The sequence below is a fragment of the Pelodiscus sinensis genome, chromosome 11 (genome assembly GCF_052426305.1).
Source record: "Pelodiscus sinensis isolate ZL-2025 chromosome 11, ASM5242630v1, whole genome shotgun sequence".
NCBI lineage: Eukaryota > Metazoa > Chordata > Testudines > Trionychidae > Pelodiscus > Pelodiscus sinensis.
The window spans coordinates 35,916,498-35,939,014 of record NC_143062.1 but is presented as its reverse complement, the minus strand read 5'-3'; the positions used below and the strand labels follow the sequence as shown (position 1 = coordinate 35,939,014).

The following is a 22,517-nucleotide window of genomic DNA, read 5'->3' as shown; positions in this document are numbered from 1 at the left end:
GAGAGTTTATTTAGACTGCTGCATTTGCCTCCAGTTACTCTAGCAGTCTCATTTACTACTATCCCATTAGTATAGATATCTTTAGTGTGTCACTCAACATCTGTCGCACTCTTTTGCAGGCATTTTATAACTTGTCTGTACAAATTTGCCTTACTCTAGAGTTTTGAGGAATGTAGAACCAAATACTTGGTGTGCTCCTTTGCTCCTTTTTTTGATGTAGAAATGAAATTAGACATATAAACTTTAGAGTGTGTGCACGTGCGTGCGCTATATATAAACAGATGCACTTAAGGAAAAAAAGGACTCATTTTGACAATTTTGCCCACAAAGCTTCCTGAAATAATGCTTATCATCTCAGTAGCCTTTTTCAACCATAGACATCAAAGCCCTATACCAAGAAAGATGTTTCATTATCACCTTGACATAAGAGAAAAACGAGGCATAGTTCAAATAAACTGCCCAACATCACCGAGCTGGTCAGCAGAGCATCCAGGGATAGAACCAGAACTATCTTGGGCATGTCTTCACTACCCATTAAATCGACAGGCAGCAATCAATCCAGCAGGACTTGATTTGCTGTGTCCTAGACGCAATAAATTGACCACAGTGTGCTTTCCCACCGACTCCGACACTCCACGAAAACAAGAAGAGTAAGCAATGTTGATGGGAGAGCATCATCTATTGACTGTCTTAAGTATGCTTAGCATGGTATCTTCGCTGCAGTTCGTCAACTTCAGCTACATTATTCACGTAGCTAAAGTGGTCTAAGTTAGGTAATCATCAAATGCTAGAACTGGAAGGGACCTTGAGAGGTCATCAAGTCCAGTTCCCTGCCTCCATGGCAGGACCAAATAGAAGTGTTTGATCCAGCGTGCTAAAAATAGTGTACCTATAGCAGCAGGGGAGGGGCTAACTATCCCAAGTATGCAGCCGTTGGAAATACTAAGCATGCACTTGGGCGACTAGCCCCTCCTGTTGGTCATGCTACTATGCTTCCACTTTATTATTAACACACTAACTTGATCAGAAGCAGTGTAAATAGTTGCTCCCCAGATGAGAATTCCTCTCGTACCTTGAAGCATAGATGTATCCAAAGTGGGTTGAGGAGCAGGGCAGACCACAGTAAAGGTGGATAGTCAGAATAAAACAAACTGTGATTACACAATAATGGGCTTGTCACCACGGAGTTTATCCCAGCGTTTCTCCGATTTAACAACATTGGTGATCATTGAAACAATAAAATAACACCAGCAAAATATAGTGGTCAGTACAGTATATGTAGCATTTGACTCCCTAAAACCTACAATTACCGGTACCTTTATGAAAATCAACAACTCATGTTACTTTTAAAACTGTACTCATACATAATTTCCACATGGAGATACTGTTGTTGCACATACAATCAACATAATTGTATACAGCCAATCTAATGAGCTATTTGTGCACATGGTGGGGGAAGCTGCCCATGCAAACTATGCAGATGTAATTGTTCACCTATAACTTCAGAGTTCTGAGCCTTAGTTTGGTTAAGTGTTACAGTAGCAATTTCATGTCCAATCATGAGCCTGTCATTTGAATTAGTTTTATTTGGTGGACTCTTCCATGCAAAACATATCCCAAGATGCTTTAGAGAGTTAGGTAATGTAATTACATTGTTAGATAATAACTAATAGCAGAGGAAGAGAGGAGCTAAAAGATGTGTTTGGCAAAAGGCCACTGGCTGCTCTAAACTGTGTTGCAGGCACACTGGTCTTGAGCTTTGGATTCAGCTAGTTAAGCTATTTGTTCCATCGTTAATTTAAGAGCTTGGGTGTACATCAACAGCTGCTATGAAGGAAAGCAATTGCTTTGCCTAATTGTCCCTATATGGGACTAATGTATCCTGCCCTCTAGCAGAGACAAACAGTATATACCCTTCAAAGTGCTTCTGGAACTCTAAGTTGGCTTGTTTTGCCAACACTTGTCCTATGCCAATGGATTTTTTTTCCCTCCTGCTTTGTGTGGTCGATCATTTAGGCATGGTTTCAACAGGGGTGAGCTTTGCAGTGAATCTGCTTCTTTGTTGGAGGGAACAAAGGATGAAGAAGGGTAATTAGAAGAACAGAGTCTTCCTTACGGCTCTGTGTTCTATTAATATAGAACATCTTCAGAGCAATTCAGGCACAGGGCAACACAGCTAAGATCCTCATTCCTTTATTCATCATTTTAAGTGCAACACAAACCTCAATGCAAGGTGTATTTTCTTCCAGTGTTCCCCCTCCACCTCATTCACTCTCCACATTTAGGTCCTTTTTTATTCCACTCTTTTTTTCTCTTTCACACTCACATCCTTTTTGACAGGAGGGTTCCGAAATCAGTGCCACGGCAAGAATTAGCCTGGTACAGGCATGTGAGATGGCCTTGTTTTAACTCTGTCAATCTCTGTCCTTTTGTCAGAAAAAGAAAAGTGGGAGAAGGGGGAGGTTGAGCCTCAATTCAAGATAATGTAAAGGGTTAAATTTGTGCAGTATCCTTAATATTGATGGACCCCCTAAAAGCACTTTTGTGTTCTGTAAGGAGCAACATCTCCAGGGAAAATTAGTGTGGTTGCTAACAGTGAGTGTTCTAACAAGAGTTCAGGAGAAAGGGAGGAAGAATAACATTATTGAATTTGAAATCATGGGAGGGGAGGGGATTTAGGTAAGAAAAATATGCTACCCACTTTGCAATTTGCACAATTCCCATTGATAAGGATGCTAGTCCTAGAATTCTGACAAAGTGCCATATCCATTTTATATCCTGATTACAAATTTGGCAGCACAATGAACTAGTCCCTCAGCAGGGTATTAGTCAAAGTTTATTGGGATAGATCCTATGGTGAGGATGCACACCAACTGAGGATGTGGCCTGCTATCTGTGTGCCCCTCCTACAAACCTGAATCTGAGGTTAGAGAACAACCTGCTGAATCACCAATACCACTTCCTCTAATTCAGAAAATGACCATATAACACTTGACCCAGCATCACTTCAGAAACCAGCTGGTCTCTCTCACTGGATGCATTTCACAAGAGCTAGAGGGGTTTTGTTACTCTTAGCACATTGATGATCATTGTTCTACTGTGATCATCCAAGGGCAATTTGCGCAATCTTTGACCAGTTAATTCTTCCATCCAGCCCAGCCATTTCATGATATAATGTGTCCTGGTTTACTTACATAATTTAGAAGGAAACAATTAGAAGTAGGTGGATGGAAAAGGGCAGTGCTATAATTTCTCAAGGAACAAAGGAACTTCCTTTGGGCAATCCTATAGCAACCCTTCCTCGTGATGATTAAAACTGGATAGTGTTTGTCTGTAATGAAATTACCTCACCTATGACAACAATAGTCAACTTTGGACTATATTGAAGACACAGCAGGGGTTATTTTATATTCCAGTGCTGTCTTACTCTGCATCTGGGAATGGTATCCATACATTGAGAGCTCTGTAACTGTTTTCTTCATGATGGAAAAGATAGCACAGACCTACAAGAACAATGAAAAATAAAATGTTAATACCACTAGTCTGTTTTCACTGACAGGGGGCACAATGTCTACTTACTTTTAAAATGGGAGAAAGGTGAACTCCAAGTGGAGGGAATTGCATCCAACCTATTGTTGAAGGAAAAATTAGCTTGATACGAAATGAAGAAATAAACCGATGGGATTCTCTTAGTTACCTCATCTCACCTCAGAAAAGACAGGCTTCATGCTTTTAATTTTCAAAGCACTTTGCAGTGTACCTATCTGTTTTATGGACATGATTTTTGAAATGGCATATTGCTGAAATTTAAATATTCTGCTTTTACGCAGAAGGCTATAGCAATGCAGTTTGCTTGACAAACAGTATTGAATGAACTCTCCTGATAGCCGTAGGAGGTAAGTCTTAAACCCAATATTCAGATGAGAAAACAGAGGCCTAGAGTAATAATGATTTCCCCAAGGCCACATGACACATCAGTAGCAGAGCTGAGGCTAGAACCCAGATTTCTGTGCTTCTAGATCGTGCTTCCTTTTGAAAACAAGATTCTTGAGGAACGTAGTTACTCCATCTTGAATTTATCAAGGGGTACTTTTTTTACTGACCATTTTAACCATTCAACGTGTTTCTAACTGAGGTTGCCGTAGAAACTTTTCTTAGAATAGACTTTCAGTGGAAACAGGGAAAAGCAACCACTTCTCAGAATGCATTACATCTGCATCATGCATTACAGCTTCCTCTATTTTGTTTTTAATTTCCAATCATGGACATTTTAAAAGACTGGTCAACATCGCCCCCATGTCTGAGATTGTAATGATATTTGCTTTACAGGGACTTTTCCAACTTTACCTAGAAAAGAGCTAATCCGAAACCCGGTATTGCGGTTAGCCAGCTTCCGTCAGTGGCTTTTAGTCAGTTCGTCTGTTTAAACAGAGGAAGCTGCTACTGTGACGGGAAGAGGGAGCTGAGTGCACAGCCAGGATCGTGGTGCTTCGGCTTGTAGGAGGACCACAGCAGACAGTACATAACAGCATTGGTATGCAGAATGCCAGTAGTAAGGGCAGGGGGAGGAGACAAGGAAACAGATCAGGACTGGAGCTTTGAGTTTATGGCTCACTTTATTGTATTTAAAAAGATACTGAAATTTATGACCAAAAGATGTAAGGCTCCTATGTCTTTAAAGACACCTTGGTGCTCTCCTTAAAATTCAACAGAAACTAGATCATCACAATACAGCTTCTATTCAACCTTGAATAGAATTTTTCTGTGCAAATAGGATCCTGCTGAGAGACTCGCAGGCTTTGGTATCCATGACACAGGAATAGACTGCAGTACTTAGACACAGCAGGCTTGTCAGCAGATGACCTTTAAATGTTCCCCTTTTCGTTTTTGTTTCATTTTTCATCATCTCAGTTTTAAGGTTTCCGTGTTTTTGTTTGGAAAAAAAAAGTTGTGGCAGAAATTCTAGATGAAACTGTCCTTATTTCCTTGCTGCTTTTGTGGTGCTGGTTGTGTTCTTGTAAACAAAATTATATTCACTGGCTGCATCTAGACTGGCAAGTTTTTCCGCAAAAGCAATTGCTTTTGCGGAAAAACTTGCCAGCTGTCTACACTGGCCGCTTGAATTTGCGCAAGAACACTGACGATCTAATGTAAGACTGTCAGTGTTCTTGTGCAAATACTATGCTTCTTCCGCTCGGGGAAAAAGCCCTCTTGCGCAAATGCTTTTGTGCAAGAGGACCAGTGTAGACAGCTAAAAACTGTTTTGCGCAAAAAAGCCCCGATGGTGAAAATGGCAATCAGGGCTTTCTTGCGCAAAACCGCGTCTAGAGTGGTACGGACACTTTTCCGCAAAAAGTGCTTTTGCGCAAAAGCGTCTGTGCCAATCTAGACACTCTTTTCTGCAAATGCTTTTAACGGAAAAACTTTTCCGTTAAAAGCATTTGCAGAAAATCATGCCAGTCTAGAGGTAGCCACTCTGTTTTCTCTTAAGGTGGAATGGAGGGAGTTAGAACACTGTGTCTGTGTAACTGGCTATTTTGCCTTTAGCTCTTTATTTCCCTAAAGGAGTCAGGACATACATGAGGATAAAACACAGGTGTTGAGGGAGGTTTGTAAGTGAAAGGGCCCATCCAACTTGCAATCACTATGCTTCGCTGCATTATTTTGTCCCTTGAATCCTTCTCCGCTGGATACTTGCCCTACCCCTTCAGCCAGGCTTGTTACTTAACTGAGCATTTCAGTTCAGTTACAGCTAGATGTTACCAGATAAACTTTGAGTGTTGGCCAGACATACAAGCCTTGTATAGTAAAGTAATTAAGCTATCTAAAATTGATTGGCAACATGTGGTACCTATCCACTTGTGGTAAAAATACCCCCATAGACAAAATTCCTATATAACCTGTTAACCCTTAGCAGAGATTTTTAATGGGCCATATTAATAGCACCCAGATCTAATATAGTGCTCTTCACCCATAAATCTCAAAATACTGTACAAATAGAATCTAAAGCATTATCTCTTTATCCTTGTGGGGAAATTGAGGCACAGAGGTGACATGAGTTTCCCAGTAGGTCAGTGGCAGAATTGGGAATAGAACCCAGCTCTGGCCCACCTTAATACCCGTATTGTGAAATGCATATCCCCTAAACTCATACCTTGGAAAAATGATACAATTCTTTTTTTTCTGTTATTTAAGCCATTAGAATGTATAGAGGTCATATTTTCAGTCCTTTTCGACAACCATGATAGTTAGAGACTTTTTTTTAAGCAAAAGCTGAAATTCTTTTGGTGGTAACTTGTCTCCAGGAGCTGGGGCTTTAAGAAACTCACATATCACAAGATTTGTGATAAAATGGTGAGAGTAGGCAACATTTATCATGTGTTTCCTGGATCAGATTTTCTACCCATTTGTGATCCTGCAGATCACTGCCTTTTTCTCTAGTGATCAAATTCCCTCCCCTGACTCATACACACACACCCGCTTGCAACTACAGCACTTGCTTATACATACACTACAAAGTACTTCACCCAAAAATGTTTGATGTTTCTGCCGAGATCATTTGGGTGTTATCACGAGAAAAAAAATTGTCCCCACAAAGCAAGTACAAGCAGTCCCCGGGTTACATGGATCCGACTTTCATTGGATCCCTACTTACAAACGGGGTGAGTCAACCCCGCACTAGCTGCTTCCCCCCAGCAGACCAGGGAGACGCGAAGCTAGCGCCCCCCTCCAGCAGACCAGGGAGACGCGGAGCGGCTTTTCTCAGCAGACACCTCAGCTTGAGAATAAAGGACTGAGGGAAGTGAGGTGTGGGAGAATAAAACTGAGCTCTGGAGTAATGTTTGGCTAGAGTTTCCCCTACAATATGTACCAGTTCCGACTTGCATACAAATTCAACTTAAGAACAAACCTACAGTCCCTATCTTGTACGTAACCCGGGGACTGCCTGTACTTCATGATAGTCCAATTTTTCTGTCCAATATACAGTTTTGACAAAACTTCCCACAACTCTGATTCTCAGACACTACCGTTCAAGGCCACATCTGCCATATTCCTCTTGAACTATGTGCTTTGAAAAGGGATGTCTCATAATGGTAGACAATAGCAATGAGGAAGCCAAAGGAATGCACTATAGATGCCTTTGCACAATCGTATTTAAATACTTTTCTCTCGGTTGTGAAGAAGGTTTGAGTTCAAGTAGCCAATTCAGAGATCAGCTGCAGCAGTTCAAGGAAGAACCCCTCTGTATCAGATGGAAGGTTTGATACCAGTGGACTCCTCAATTCCAGCAGCTGGTTTCTAACTCTGGTTAATGCATCTTCAAGCATTAACTATGGTCAGTTTGTGTTAGGCGGGGATTCATATATTGTGGAATATAGCTGATCTAAGGGTGAAGGGAGTACATTAGCAGGAAAGGATAAGCACAGACTACAAAACGTTTATCTCTTACTTTTCTGTAGCTATTAAAAAAACCCTGCAGAGCTATTCTCTCTCCAGTGATGAAAACTCTATGGTGAAGTAGTTCTAGAACCTCCCAAGAGGGTGCAAATAAAACTGAACGCCTGAATCTTACGAGCTTGTGACTCTGAAAAATTTCCTTGTGTGTGCTGAAGATTTGTCCTTGTCTAGAAGTAATCAGATCCTCATTTCTGAATTCCAGGAAAGAAACCTTGATTGGTTCCCTAGGATGCGTGCTATGTCACTTGTAAGCAGTGATTCTGAGGGAGAACAGAATGAACTGAGGAACTTGCAGGAAAAGCTAGAATCTACCATGAAGCTGGTAACCAACCTCTCTGGCCAGCTGTCGGAGCTTAAAGATCAGGTAAGGAAGTTCTGGCAAAACAGTTGCAGTGAGGAGGATGAGCCAATTGGAGGGAGAGCACTGGGATCTCTTCAAACATTGGAAAACAGGCATTTGATGTAAAGCTGGATAATAGGTGTTTTGGATTAAAAAATTTTGTACCATCTCAATCAAGGTGGGCAAGAGGCAGCTAGTGGGCTGGATCCGGCCCGCCAAGCCGCTGGATCTGGCCTGCGGTTGCCTTGCCGGCACATTACTACAGAGTAGCTGCAGCCCCTTCAAACAGCAGGCTAATTGCTGTGCAGTCTAGGCAGTGAGGAGAAAGCTTTGTGCGCTGTCCCCACACCATGGCAAAATCCCTCAGCTCCCATTGGTCAGTTTCCAGCCAATAGGAGCTGAGAAATTTTGCTGAAGGCAAGGGCAGCAAATGAAGCCTCCCCATTCCCTGTCTTCCCCCTCCCACCCTTTATGTGCTGGAGCAGAGCCATGTGGAGCAGCCCACCCAGTACTCAGGCAGGGAGCCAGTCTTGGGTTCCTGCAGAGCTGCTGGCTGGGAGCCACCTAAGCATCTCCCAGCCAGAGCCAGCATCTGGCACCCCACCACCTCTTCCCCCCCAACTACCTATCCCACGTCACCACCCAACACTCTGCACCCCATTTTTCCCCTTCTCCCAGGTCACAACTCCCTCCCAGACCCTGCACTCCCTCCTATTACCCTTCCCCCAGCCAGAATCCTTTCCTGAACCCATAACCCTTCCTGGAGCCTGCACCCTGAGCCCCTGCCCCAGATCATAACCCCCCTCCTTCATCCAAACTCCCTCTCAGAATCCACATTCCCTTCTACACCCCAGTCCTCAATCCCAAGATCCCTTCTAGACTCACCCAGATCCCATGCCACCTCCACAGAAGTGTGGCCCTTGACGACTTCCCAAAATATCAGAATGGCCCCTCACTAAAAATTATTGCCCGCCCCTAGTCTGGATTGATCTGTATTGGGAAATAGATTTTTACAACTTAATTGACTATTGAAGAATCATCAATCCAAATTCTGGTCATAGAGCTGGACTGACCAATCAGTTGTAATGGAACTGAACATTTTCCAATATATCCACCTTTTGAAAATAAAAATTTGTCCAAAAACTAAATTTAAGGTCATATTGTCCTCTTTGTATGTGATGATTTCTTACCCTAAAAGTGTAGGACAATCCCCATAAATCATGAAAATACCTTGTGCAATGCTGCCCGTTGCCTTATAAAGATTACCTGCTTCAACTTCAGTTCTGAGTCAGTGTTACTTACCAGACTTTGTTATAATACACCTTGGGCTGTCAGCTGTAAGTTGTGCGGAAAGTTACAATTCATTAAATTTTTACTATAGTGGTTTTTATTGCACTTTGGTCTTAGAATGTTTGTTTTGTCGGATGTTTGTACACTGCTAAACCCAAATAGATAGAATCATTTGCAAACTCTTATGCAACCTAGTGACCACTGTCTTTTTCAGGGGTGGTTAATAATTTGAGATGGGGTGGGAGAGGCACTTCACTCATTTTTTCTAAGTGGCCACGGGGCTGCTGGCTGAAGGGGTGGAGCCAGGACATCACTGTGCTCCCCCTCCCACAGATTCTGACTGGCCTGGGGATAGGGGAGCATATGAAGTCTTTGCCCCCGCCCTCCCCCAACCTAGAGAGAACTGCCAGCTGTAGTGAACAGCTGGCAGTTTCCTCTAGGCACCCACCACCTTGCAGGGCAGGAGGAGACTTCACAAGCTGCCCCTAACCCCAGGCCAATCAGCCTCAGATAGGGAGGAGCGCACATGGGGGCATGTGGTGCTTAGAGTGAAAGCGCTGCACATCCCTTGCAAGGCAGAAGGAGACCTCATGTGCTTCCTGCCCCCACCCTGCAAGGAGCATGGGCCGCTTTTACTCAAAGTGCCACGTGCCCTTTGTAGGACAGGAGGAGATTTTGCACACTCACCCACCCTCAGGCCAATCAGAGTCTGGGAGTGGGAGGAGCACATGAAGTCTCTCGCTCCCTGCCCTTGCCCCTGCCCCACAAGGGGCAGGTGGCGCATGCGGGGCGGGGGCAGGGAGCAAGAGACTTCACATGTTCCTCCTGCCCCCAGATCCCGATTTGGCCTGGGGATAGGGGAGTGGCAGGGCATCTGCAGGCTGAATACATCCACTTGGTGGGCGAGATCTGGTCCGCAGAAGCCCCTTTGCCCACCTCTGGTCTTTTTGTTACATATTAGAGGTACTTGTGTCTACAGAACCCGTACATACATGTGTGACAACAAAGAAGGTAGCTCCAATATTTAACCACAGGCATTCAAAAAGGGAGTCTGATAATTACCCTGCACTTCTGAATATTGCCCTGTAGTTTTTATTGGATTTTCAACAGCAACATCTCTGTGAAAAGAAACTACAGGAGCATCCCACGCAACACAGTTCTTGATTTTTTTATTGCCATTTTCCCGTTTAAATGGGCATAGACCCTCAAAGAATCCTTTTAATAAAACTACTCAGTCTCGTCCTTTTTATGCTACACTTCTTGTAGGCCTAGAAATAGCAGATCTTGGCCCACATGGCAAAAATCCATGTTTTGGGGGGATACCACCTGGAACCGCTGTTGTCTTGAGATCTGTATGGTTGTATCAGAAGTGCCTCTTTACTATTAACAGCTGAAGCTGCTAGCAGAGGTTCTTTTTGACCCTGTTCAGTTCAGAGATTGGACTCCCCCAGACCGCTAAAGGTACCAAAGCCCTTTCCCATTTTGGTCTTGGAGTGTCCAACTGATGCTAAAAGAGGAGAAACTGTGGCTTGTCTGAAATTTTATATGGCACATCACTAATTATATAGCTCTGAAAAATAACCTGAACTGGAAGACCAATACCTTAATTAATTCCGTTTATATGTGAGTGAATTGGGTACAAATCTTTGCTATCTTGCAGCCCCTATAATTTTAGAGCAGTTAATGAAATTGTACAGGCCACAAGTAGTCACTGAATTTGACTCATTATCTCTTCAACTTTTGATTTTTTTTTTTAAACTGTAAAATAGTTGATAGCTTTTTCCAATACTAAACTGATTGGTTGCTGTCACTGAGTTTCTTCTCCCTGATGAGATACTGAGTTTGTAGGGATGGCTCTATTATTCTAATTCCTATTTTAAACTGGAATTAGTTTCACTTTGAATTAAATGAGGAGCACCATGCTGCAGGCAGCAACTCGTAAAATCCAAACCAAATCTATATTAGAAATAGCATGGTATCCTTTGGTGGAAAGAGTTCAGTTAAGAGCAGTATTGCCTAGCTGGCACAGATCTATAACATACTAGAGGTACTTGTGTCTTTTATAGAGTACCATGCTTTTATACAGTCTTTCTAACCTGCTAAATTCCTGTTGTTCAAGTTTCCTGTACTGCACTTAGTTACAACTGCAGATTTTACAATGCATTAGACATAATCTTCTCAGCAGGCTGGCCAGGAAAAGCATGTGAAATTGAGCACGGAGTATGAAATGAATTAAAATGTTACTGGTCTTTAATTGAACTACTTTATTATATGCTTGCTTTGTAGTTTCAAAGTAGTGCACTGTGCAGGCAGAGTAGAAAAACCCAGTCAAGGAATCTAATCTTATGAGGGTGTTTTCCGTGCTAGTAAATTTACATTGATAAAATATCAGAGGGGTACCCAAGTTAGTCTGTAACAGGAAAAACTTAAAAAACAACACATAGACTAGTAGCACTTTAAAGGCTAACAAAACATGTAGATGGTATCATGAGCTTTCATGGGCACAACCCACTTCTTCAGATGACTGGAGTGTTGGAAGTCCAGATCCAAGAATAAATGAGGGAGGGAGAGAGAGAAGGAAAATAAATTACAGGGGAGGAAGAAAAAAAGACAGCAAGTAGATAAGCTTCAGAGGGATAGCCGAGTAAGTTTGTAACAGGAAAAAACTTAACAACAAATAGTCTAGTAACATATTAAAGACTAAATAGTTACAAGCGGCTGATACAGAATCATTCTTTAGCACTTGGAAAGGAGGATGACCCACACCAGATTCTAAACAGGCATAAAGTAGTTGATCTTCACAGGAGGGTAATGACTGAGCTGCTGGTTGCCCTTTTATCTCCACTATGTGCTCTGCTTTTCTGTTGAGAATCAGGTAGGTAGGTTACCAGAGGTAGTCAATAGGTAGATTCTGCACCAAATCCAGATGCTTTGGAATGGACCTTGAAAACTTTATTTACTTATCATATTATTATTGTTGTTGCCTTTTGTTTTTTTTTCCCCTGGTACACATACAACACTGCTTGTTCTATCAACACTTTTCCACGATGTAACCACACTTTTGCCTGGGCATTTAATGTAAATCCAAGTTGACTACAACAGTTTTCCAAGTTAGTGAAGAATATCATCAGTTCAAGTGTTGAACAATGTCATCTGCTTAGGTTTACAAATGTACCTCTAGTTCATTCAATCTGAAGCCCTCCAACTCATCTAACATCAAAAAATGAGGTTTACAGGATCTTTTGAAAAAGGCTTTTCTTTTCGAAAGAACTGCATCTAGACCACGGTTTCACTTTCGAAATAGCATTTTTTGAAAATCTGCCATGATGCAATTATGCAAATTCAAATCCCGGCTTCATTTGCAATTTCAATATATCTAATTTACATCCCTCTTTCGAAAGAGAGCTGTAATCTAGACATCTTCTTAATGTCCATTTTAAGAACATAGTATGTGATGGTGGTTCCATGTCCCATTGTCTTAGAACTAGCTACTTAATATGTCATCAATTTTTATGGTCCTGGAGACAGTTGACTACCCCTAGGTTAATATTGCCTTCTCCGTCATAGCTACACACTAGATCAGCAAAGTTTAAGGGCTTTTTGGAAGTACATAACTGAGAGAGAAGTCCTGTCCTTTTTGGATCATCCCTGATGGTGAAGAAGACACCAGGCCATGAACTCCATTTTGTTCTGCTCTCCTTCTTCTTGGCAGACACAGGGAGTAGTGCCATTCATTCCTGTACATAGCATATTCTTCTATGAAGTCCAGCCTGGTCACATCCCTACGTACATAATTGATTATTGGCCTATAGGGCAGACTGACTTCCAAGAAAGGTTTACTTTCTTTAGTGTCTTTCCATCTGTTTGTCTTCTGCAGTATCCCCCACCATGACCTTTTCTATTGTAACCAATTCCATACCTGGATTTCACATCCAGCCCTCCTAACTTCTTCATTTGTCTTAACATCATTTTACTGTACACCTGCAGTCTTTTGAAGAGCTCTCCACTCTTGCTGCTTCTAGTTTTCTAATGACTTTCATTTAATGCAGCTGCTTCCACATAGAGTAATACTTCTAGTACAGTAGTCTTATAAATTTTCACTTAGTGCCAAATGTATATTTTCAGATCATAATTTTGTGGCTAAGTCACATCTCCTTTTAACCTCATGCATGATAGAATCATTGGCTCTGATCAATCTTCCTAAGTATACATACATTTCTACATTTTTTCCAAGATGTAACCACTTTTGTCTGGGCATTTATTGTTGACTACAATAGTTGTCCAAGGTATAGTTGAAAAAAATAATTTCAACTCCGTTGAACAATGTCATGTGCCTACGTTTATAAATTTAACTGTAGATCATCCACTCTCAAGCTCGCCAACACAGCTAGCATTTGATGTCCAGTCTGAGAACATGATACATGATGGTGGTTTCGTGCCCCCACAGTCTTGGAACCAGTTGCTTAATTTTTCATCAGTTCTTATGGTACTACAGTAGCCTTCATAGATCACTTCTATAACGGCAGTTACCTTATCTGGAGCTCTAGGACTTTGCTGCTTTCCATAATGTTTCCCCCCCAAATCAAATCAAATTTTCTTATCTGTGTATGCCTTGATATACTCATTTTGTAGCTACTATACACCACTTTGCCTGGAAACAATTAAACGTGATATAGGCCTTCCTGTTAGAGTGTCTGACTCACATCCACTGCAGTCAATGGATTCTTTCCATCAACTTCAGCTAAAGCCTTGTATCACACCCCACATTCATTTATTTCTAAAAGCAGCAACTTTCCCCTGCCTAAGCACTAAGAACCTTCCTTTGCTCTTTGTGAAAATGAGGATGAAAGATTTAGCTTTTCAATGGCTACTTCACTGCCAAGGCAGAGGAGGATACCAGCTTCATTAATGAGATAGCTCTTAGGAATTTCCCTAAGTACTGTCACTGAGAACCCTGCTTCAGTTACAGGATGCTCCAATTATGAGACAAAACCAGGACATCTCTCCATAATATTAGGAACACTGTCTCCAGCAATTGGGGCTAGTGCAAGGATTATTCGGAATTAAATAAAGAGCAAATATTTCATTCATTTGCTTTGTGCTTGGACTGATCCTATAGGTTTCTGGGGATTGTAACTCTCATGAAAACTGAAACTCTGTGTGTCCCATTTGAAAGTGACTTTGAAATCAAGTTGCACCAGAAACTATTGAAAATTGGACCATTTTTAATTCATTATTGTAAAGGAGCATAAAGCACTTGCAGAAGGCATTAAAGCAACAAGTTACAAAAGAGAGACACTCTCCAGTTAAGTGCAATGACCAAGACAAGTAGGGGGGCTGCGCCTGCTGCTCACTACACTTGCCAACCCTGATGACGTCATTCTGTCATGTGGCAGGAAAAACCTCTTATATAGAGAGAGTGAGAGAGGAAAAAATTGATCCATGAGATCTTTGACACCCAAACATCATACTAGAACCATGTGACTCTGCATCTAGGTTTCATTTTGTTTTTCAACTTGCATTTAGTCAGCTTATGCTTTCCTTGAAAAACAGTCTTCCTTTTAACTCTACTTGTACTAAAATTTAGCATGCTATTTTCTCAACTGCTATCCTTTCTACATCATTTTACCATTTTGTGTGCCTCCTTTATCTCTAATTGTTTGAAACCAGTTGCTACTCAAAACCCTGCCTTCCCCTCTGAAAGCATATCAATTTGTCCAGAAGAACTAATGAATACAAATAGGTTTTCTCTGCTAGTATTAAGTCGTTAATTGTATTTTTTAAAGTAACACAAGTTTCAAATAACATATAGCAATACTGATTGAACCTCTGTAATCTGGACTTCCTTATTTTTGTCAACAGTCCTGTGTCCAGCATGGTCAGGCAGTGGACTAGGGCCAGAAGCATAGCCAGACTAGTGAACTGGGGGACAGCGGAGCCTCTGGTACAGCACTGACTTCCCCTGGTCCAGCCAGTTCCCTGATCCAGGACAGATCACGACCGAAGAGTGCCAGAGCAGGGAGGTTCAACCTGTCGGACAGCTAGGAGTTAGAATAGGGAAACTGAGCTAAGACATTGGTCCTATTCCTAGTGCTGCTCCCCTTCTTTTATGTGATACTGACAAAAACACAGCTTGATTCCGCTCCATTTAAATCAGTGTTTTTCCATGAAAGTTAAATTGAGGCCTTCACCCAGTGGTTAAAGGAACATATTTACAGAATGTATATCAGAGAGATGAGTGGACTAATTAATAGTGTCTAAAATAGTATTTAAAATGCTTTTCAGTCCTCTAATGAAACATAGTAGCAAAAGAATCATTCCAAAGTTCACAACAATCCAGTCTGGTTGATTCACCTTCCCATGGCAAACTTAAATATTCAATGCCTGCCCTTAGAAAGGAAGACTTCATTCAGTCTCTGAATGTGTAGATTTTATGTAAATCTGCTCATATTCACTGGCTGAAAATACAAACAGGCTACCTGTTATGCTGGCATTGACTTACTTTCCCTATAAGTTATGTGCATCAGCAGTTGGAGTGAAATGTTTCAAAACTGAGCCATTACACTCAGGGCCGGCTTGAGCCATTCTTGCACCCCGAGCAGCGGGTGTGCAACGCATGTGTGGCTCTGCCCCCGGGCACACAGCGCACGTGCGGCCCTGCTTCCCCGCACGCTGCGCACCTTACAGCTGCAATCGGGCGTGCGATGCCTCTTGCAGCTGCCATTAGGTGCCCCCCATAGGTTGGCACCCCGGGCAGCTGCCCAACTAGCCCCCACCCCCTTAATCCGGCCCTGATTACACTGATTAGTTACCTTAGGTCCTTTCATGAATATAGATATGATGGAAAAGCACTGTTATGTTCAAATAAATTCCAAGCCAAAAGGGCCATTAACAAATAGTATGATATGAAAAATGGTGGAAATGCATATTGCAGCTGAACATTTAGTAAAAAATTTATATAAACTGAATCTGTTGCTGATGCTAATTTTTGGTTGAAAATTTAAAAATGGGACACTGTTAGTAGAATATTTAGAAACTAGCTTCTTACAACTTGCATTGAATAGCAGACCGTTATTGAAGTAACTCCTGAAACAGAGCAGGAATACAGGCAGTGCCCGGGTTACGTACAAGATAGGGACTGTAGGTTTGTTCTTAAGTTGAATCTGTATGTAAGTCGGAACTGGCGTCCAGATTCAGCCGCTGCTGAAACTGACCGCCAGTTCCGACTTACATACAGAATCAACTTAAGAACCCCAAGCGTCCCCAAGTCAGCTGCTGCTGAAACTGATCAGCGGCTGATTCCAGGAAGCCCGGGGCAGAGCAACTCTGCCTCAGGCTTCCTGTAGTCAGCGCTGGTCAGTTTCAGCAGCAGCTGACTTGGGGACGCCTGGTGCAGAGCACCTGGGGTGCTGCTGGGTTGCTCCAGTAGCGCCGATTCGGCGCTACTGGACCAACCCAGCAGCACCCCAGCTGCTCTGCCCCAGGCGTCCTGATTCAGCCGCTGCTGAAACTGACCAGCAGCAGCTGAATCAGGACGCCTGGGGCAGAGCAGCTGGGATGCTGCCGGGTTGGTCCAGTAGCGCCCAGAGGGGCGCTGTGGGACCAACCGGCAGCGCCCCAGCTGTTCTGCCACAGGCGACGGAGAAAAGCCTAGTCTGCTGGGGGGGGGGGGAGCGTACTAGCTGCACCCCCCCCCAGCAGACCACGAAGACGCGGGCGGCGGACCGAGACGCACCGCGGTCCCGCCGCCCGGGTCCTCCGGGCTTTGCTCCCAGTCTCCCTAGTCTGCTGGAGACCAGCAGACCAGGGAGACAGGGAGCAAAGCCTCTGAGGACGCCGGCAGCAGGGCAGCCGCAGCGCGCCTGGGCTGCCCCCCTGCCGGCTTCCCCCGCGGCTTTGTAAAGCCGCGGGGGGGAGGGCTCGCGCAGCGGAGCAGCCCAGGCGCGCCCCTTTGCTCCACGTCTTCCTGGTCTGCAGACCAGGGAGACATGGAGCAGCTTTTCTTGCCGTGGAGTACACGGGCGGCGGGACCACGTGGTCCCGCAGTCCGTGTTTGTAACTGCGGATCCGACATAAGTCGGATCCGCGTAAGTCGGGGACTGCCTGTATTGATTAAAAAAAAAAAAAACCCTCTAAGTACCTTCACAGACGCATGGTAGACCAGTTCCATTTATTTCTATTAAGTCTCAGTATGTTCAGTCCAGAGGACGAAACAATAAAAATGGAACAAGATTGTGGCCCTTTTGTGGGTTGATCAAGTAATGCCATGTGAAAGGTGAAGTAACAAGGCTGAGTCTCAGAATGTTGATGTAAGGGCAGGTCTCCAGTTACCTAACATGCAGGACTGGGGCAATTGATTTTCCAGGGTCTTTACTGAACCAACTAAATCTACTGCCAATCCCTGCCTCATTGACTATGGTATGCCACTAGAATGAGATGTGTAAACTAAGTTGATGGGAGATTTTCTCCAGTTGACACTGACACACACACACACACACCCCTTGCACACACACACACACACCCCTTGCAGCAACTCTGCCTAAGGTACGTCAACTCCAGCTACACTATTCACATTGCTGGAGTTGTGTACCTTAGGTTGATGACACCCTGTAGTACAAACCTGCCCTGAGCCTTAGAATTTGCAGCTATTGTCATGGTAACACCTGTTACCAAAAGAAGAATTTGGTGTTAGACTGGAGTTGAGGAGCCTGAGTTCCGCTCCCTGCCAAAGACTTCCTCTGACTTTGGGTTAGTCATTTCAGGCCTGCTATGCAGAAGTGCTAAGTGCCTTCTACTCTCATTGATTTTAACAGGAGTTGTGGGTGCTCAGTATCTGTGAAAATCAGGCACTATGTGTATGACTACATGGTAATTAAAAATCCATGGCTGGCCCACGTTAGCTGATGTGGACTTGCAGAGCTCAGGTTAAGGGTGTTAATTGCAGTACTGTTCAATCTGAACCCGAATCCTGTGAGCCCAAGTCAACGGACACAGCAAGCTGTCAATTTTTAATTGCAATGTAAACACATTCTATATCTCTGCTTCCATTCCTCTTAAAACAGAGACATTTACCCACATCACAGGGATGACATGAGGATAAATTCATTAATGTTCGTGAAATACACAAGGATGATGGGGACCACAGAAATGCCAGTCTTACAGATGAAATTGCTGTGGTGTTTTTCACGGGCTCTCAGACCTTGTCAGTTTTCTAACAAGGTATTGGGAGGCGTTGAATGGAAAGAACTATGGATGATCGCTGCTTTCCAGTGCTCTGGATCACAATAATGAAGGGAGATGACCTTGCTTCTCTGTTACAATTGTCACACTCTTCAGATCATACACCTTGTTTGTTCCCTCTCCGATATAGTAGTGGTATCACAAGGAATGTAAATTATTACTGGGAAGCATCTGGAATACTGGGACTGAGGTTACAGAAAATGTTTTGTGGAAAAAAATGTAGTTTTTCTCCTCTGTGCCTTACTTTGCATTATTGCTTCATATCTGGACTTTTTGGCAAATGAGGAAGGATGTTCGTATCAAGTGCTGGGGTCTGGAAGTGAATTTCTAGCTATTTTGTTAGCTATTTCCAGACTGAGATGGATTTCTTCTGACACACAGTATCCCTACTTTCCCCAAATAGGCCACAGAGAGAATTATTATCATAAGTTTTTTGAAAGTTACTGTGTAGGTTAATTTTATGCCCATAAGGTGGCACTTCATAGAATATTGTTGTGCAAAATAGTATCTGTCATAGCTGAATAATTAGTCACATGGGCAGGTTCACAGATATCCCTGTTGGGTTCACAAAAGGGAATGCAATTGCCTTTTTAAAAAAATCTATTCATATTTGGCATAGCAGCCGGAACTGCATTATTTGTAGAAAGTGGGTTTCAGAGTAAACCCTAACCACAAATATACTGATGGTTGATTCTGTGAGCTGACGTACAGGAAGTGTCTCGGTCTAATGAGAAAACTTTTTAATTTTCCAGATGACAGAACAGAGGAAGCAGAAACAGCGCATTGGTCTCCTAGGACATCCTCCCTCTGTGAATGTGAACCCGCAGTAACCAGCATAAATCAAAAGGGTCGCATATCCCTCTCACAACGTGAACAATGCTAAACAAAGAGTTCAGATTCAACCACTAAGGCTGCTTCTGTGTATGATGAGTTCCTTTTGTAAATACCCTGTTTTTATACTGTATGTATATGAGTGCTACTATAAAGATATGTATTGTAATTAGATCTTGTTGGCATGTGATGGGGGTTACACTTGTGCCAAAAGTATGAAAATTGCCTTTTATTAGAAGGACCATAGAGACCCCTTGAATTGCACTTGATTTACTAAAAAGTATGTGACTTGTATTTTGTATTTAAAAACTAGAATAGCTAGTATTTATGTTTTTATACAATTGTGCAATATTAATTATGCAATCACCATATACTGGTAACTCCTGAACATCTTCAAGGGCGTGCACATCTCTGAATCTGATGTGTTAGTACAATGTAAAAAATAGTTTAAAACTGCAGGTGTAAATGAGGGTACTGCCAAATTGTATTCCCAATGAGTTTCATACCCCTGGGCATTTTTGTACCATGTGTGTAAATATCGTGAAATGCCATATGTGGCTGTCTCTTCCTCCCAGGGATAACATTGGGAAACTGAGCTGTTAAATTGGTATAAATTAAAAAAAAAATTATGATTTTTAAATACCCTTTGGAAGCCTCCAGGTTGAGGTGAGTTTCAAGTGGTTATTTCTTTAAATTCAAGAAGGCCAAAGAAGATGCTTACACATGAATTTTTTGAAGACTTCAACAAATTTCTTAAAGGGAACTTTTTATGCAAACTTAAGTTTGGAATGAAAATACACTGCTGGTGAATTAGTGTAATTTCTTAAGAGTCTTGTGCCATATTATTTAGAATCCATAAATGATGGTTTCTGGATTGAACATTCCTCACATAGCCTTTTCTTTTTGTCTGTTTGTTAGACGTGTACATCCCCAGCCAGGAGTTTTAACAAATATGCATTGCACCATTGAAATATGAACTATCCCATTAGGACTTGTAGTTGAGCACTGACATATATAGTACTTGTGAAAGAGCCACTGGTTTGGGGTTGAGTGTTTTCCCTCCATTTGGTCACTTTTGTTCCTGTGTAAAAACTACAAAATGAACCTTTTTTTTCCAAATAATTGTTGCCTAGTTTTGTACATGTACCTCATTTTACAATAGCTAAAATTCTTCTGCAATAGTGTCTACAAAAACAGCAGAGTTATGGAAGGAGCTACAAAAGTTTGTAAATGCATAAATAGAAGTATTTAAATAAATGATGCAGAATAATATTGTGCAGTTGACCTTGTGCTGGTGGTTTGTTTCCCTCCCAGGGAATTATTAGTTTTACTTGCTTTCTAATTCATGTTCCTTTTTATTAGGATAGCCTTCCTGTACAGGGAAACCACATCACTGAGTAATTAGAATACTTTAAAAGGTAAGAATCATTTCCTTAGAATGCTGAAATGAGCCATTGTGGGCTTTTACTACAAGCTAATAATTGGCCTTTGATGGTGGAAGCTACAAAGAAAGTCCCGTAACTCTTTCTAGGGATGGTTTTCACCGAACACCGATATCCTCAAGTCTTTATGATTGATATCTTAAAGCCTCCTATTCTTGCTCTGATAAGTTTCTGACATACGTCCCAGCAACTGTTCTCCCACTGCCCTCTTAATAGTGCAAGTTCAAACATTCAACAGAGCTTAAAAGACATTTCAAGTCTATGCACTGTGCTCTCGAGCGATCACTACAGCTCAGAGTACACATGCTCGACTGGGAGGCAGCAGGAACTAGCTGTGATACAATTACTACGTTCATAATCTGGTACACAGATACAGTAGTGTGCAAAGGGTAGGAACAACTGCTCTGTGTCACAATGAAATATCAGATAATTTGCAGTGAACTGGGAGAGAGGGGAGATCCTGATTAATATAACTGTAAAAGAGGCTTTTTATGGTAATTTTATTACTTGCATTTTTTTCTCTCGAGTATATCAGCAGCAGCATTTTACTTTCTGCCCTTCATGATCCCCCCCCTTCAAAAAAATTAATGTTGTTATATTACTATTAATATTGTTATACCAATGGGCACTTTGCATGTTCCAAATCTTTTGGTACAGATTGGGGGCTCCCTGGTCCAGCACCATTGGGACCTGACTGGTTCAGGATCAGGGGAGGTTAACGGCAGGCCCATAGCTTCTGGCCTTCAGACTCTCCCTCAGCTGCCAGGCTCTCTTGCCACTGGCCTGGCTGTGCTCCCATCTGACCTTGCCTCTGGCCCCCCTGCTGCTAGCATAGCCAGATTCCTGGCCCGGTAAGACTACCAGCCCCACTGCCACGGTTCTTGGTAAACTCCTGACTGCTGACTCCCATGCCACTGGCCAATCAGGATTCCCAGCTGGGTTCCTGGTTCTGGCAGGGCTCTGCCACCCAACTCCCAAGCACTGGGATTCCCTGGTCCAGGAACATCCATGCTCCTGCTGGACCAGAGTCCAGATTAGAGTTCAAATCTGTATTTGTTGCTCTAGTCACAGTGGATATTACATCCAGTAATAGTTGTCATCTTCCTGAATCCGTGAATAATTGGATTCTTTCACTCTTCTCTCTGAATGGGTTTGGGGCTTGTTTTCTGTATTCTCAGGCTTCTCTTCTCCTCCTCCCCCCCCCCCCCCAACCAAGGGGAGCAGGGAAAAGGTCCCCTCCTTGAAGTCAATGGCAAAACTCCCATTGACTTCTGTGGTGCTGAAACAAGGACATCTGGTGTTGGGATCTAAGAGGGTGAATGACAACTTCAAGACTCCTATACTGTTGTACATTAGATGATGTATGAGACTCTTGCTGTCTAGTTCAGTATATTTTTTTTCTAACCATATGGGAAACCTCAAGAGAGATCTGAAATAAACCAATATCCTGTATATAAAAACCCAGGAAAAGGTATGGAATTGGCCCTGCTGACCCTCCCCATACAAAACACATGCAGCTGCATGGGGCACCAAATTGTATGGTCTCCGGAAGTCCTGCCCCCCTCCCACACACACACACACCCTCCCACCCACGAGGTGGTGGTGAGTGATACGTACATGGGCTGTAGGACTCTGGGGGTCAGCTGTGCAGCTTGTGGGCTAGAGAGAAGTGGTGGTTTCTGCTTCAAAGTGCCACTTCTGTCAGGCCAGCTGTGTAACAGCCCTCTGCTCCTCCAGCTCATGCTTGCACTGCTCACTGTCATCCACCTGCTCCTCTGAGGCTGCAGGTGAGCCTCCCTCCTTGCCATGATCCATGGTTGCCAATTCTCCCAGATGGGATGAACTGAACACTACTGATGCAAATGGCATCCAGTCCAGGAAAGTTAACAATCCTAGCTCTGCCCCCCGACAGCTTA

At 42.9% G+C, this 22,517-nt stretch overlaps 1 protein-coding gene and 1 long non-coding RNA gene across 3 annotated transcripts in view; one reads left to right on the top strand and one right to left on the bottom strand.

Annotated features, from left to right (window-relative positions):
* Positions 1 to 20,461, top strand: part of ITPR1 (inositol 1,4,5-trisphosphate receptor type 1) — a 267,345-nt gene extending 246,884 nt beyond the window's left edge. The window contains exons 59-60 of one of the 2 annotated variants that reach the window (XM_089781233.1): positions 7,661 to 7,822; positions 19,081 to 20,461. In XM_089781233.1, coding sequence (XP_089637359.1) covers positions 7,661 to 7,822; positions 19,081 to 19,158 — 240 coding nt within the window. In that variant the 3' untranslated portion in view covers positions 19,159 to 20,461. The remainder of the gene's footprint in view (positions 1 to 7,660; positions 7,823 to 19,080) is intronic. The other variant, XM_089781234.1, reaches the window with a different exon arrangement.
* LOC112547417 (uncharacterized) lies at positions 2,288 to 9,169 on the bottom strand. The gene is made up of 3 exons (XR_016350438.1): positions 9,101 to 9,169; positions 3,352 to 3,503; positions 2,288 to 2,426 (listed from the first exon to the last, which is right to left on the bottom strand). It is a non-coding gene; the product is annotated as an uncharacterized LOC112547417 (long non-coding RNA).
* Positions 20,462 to 22,517: the final 2,056 nt, after the last annotated feature.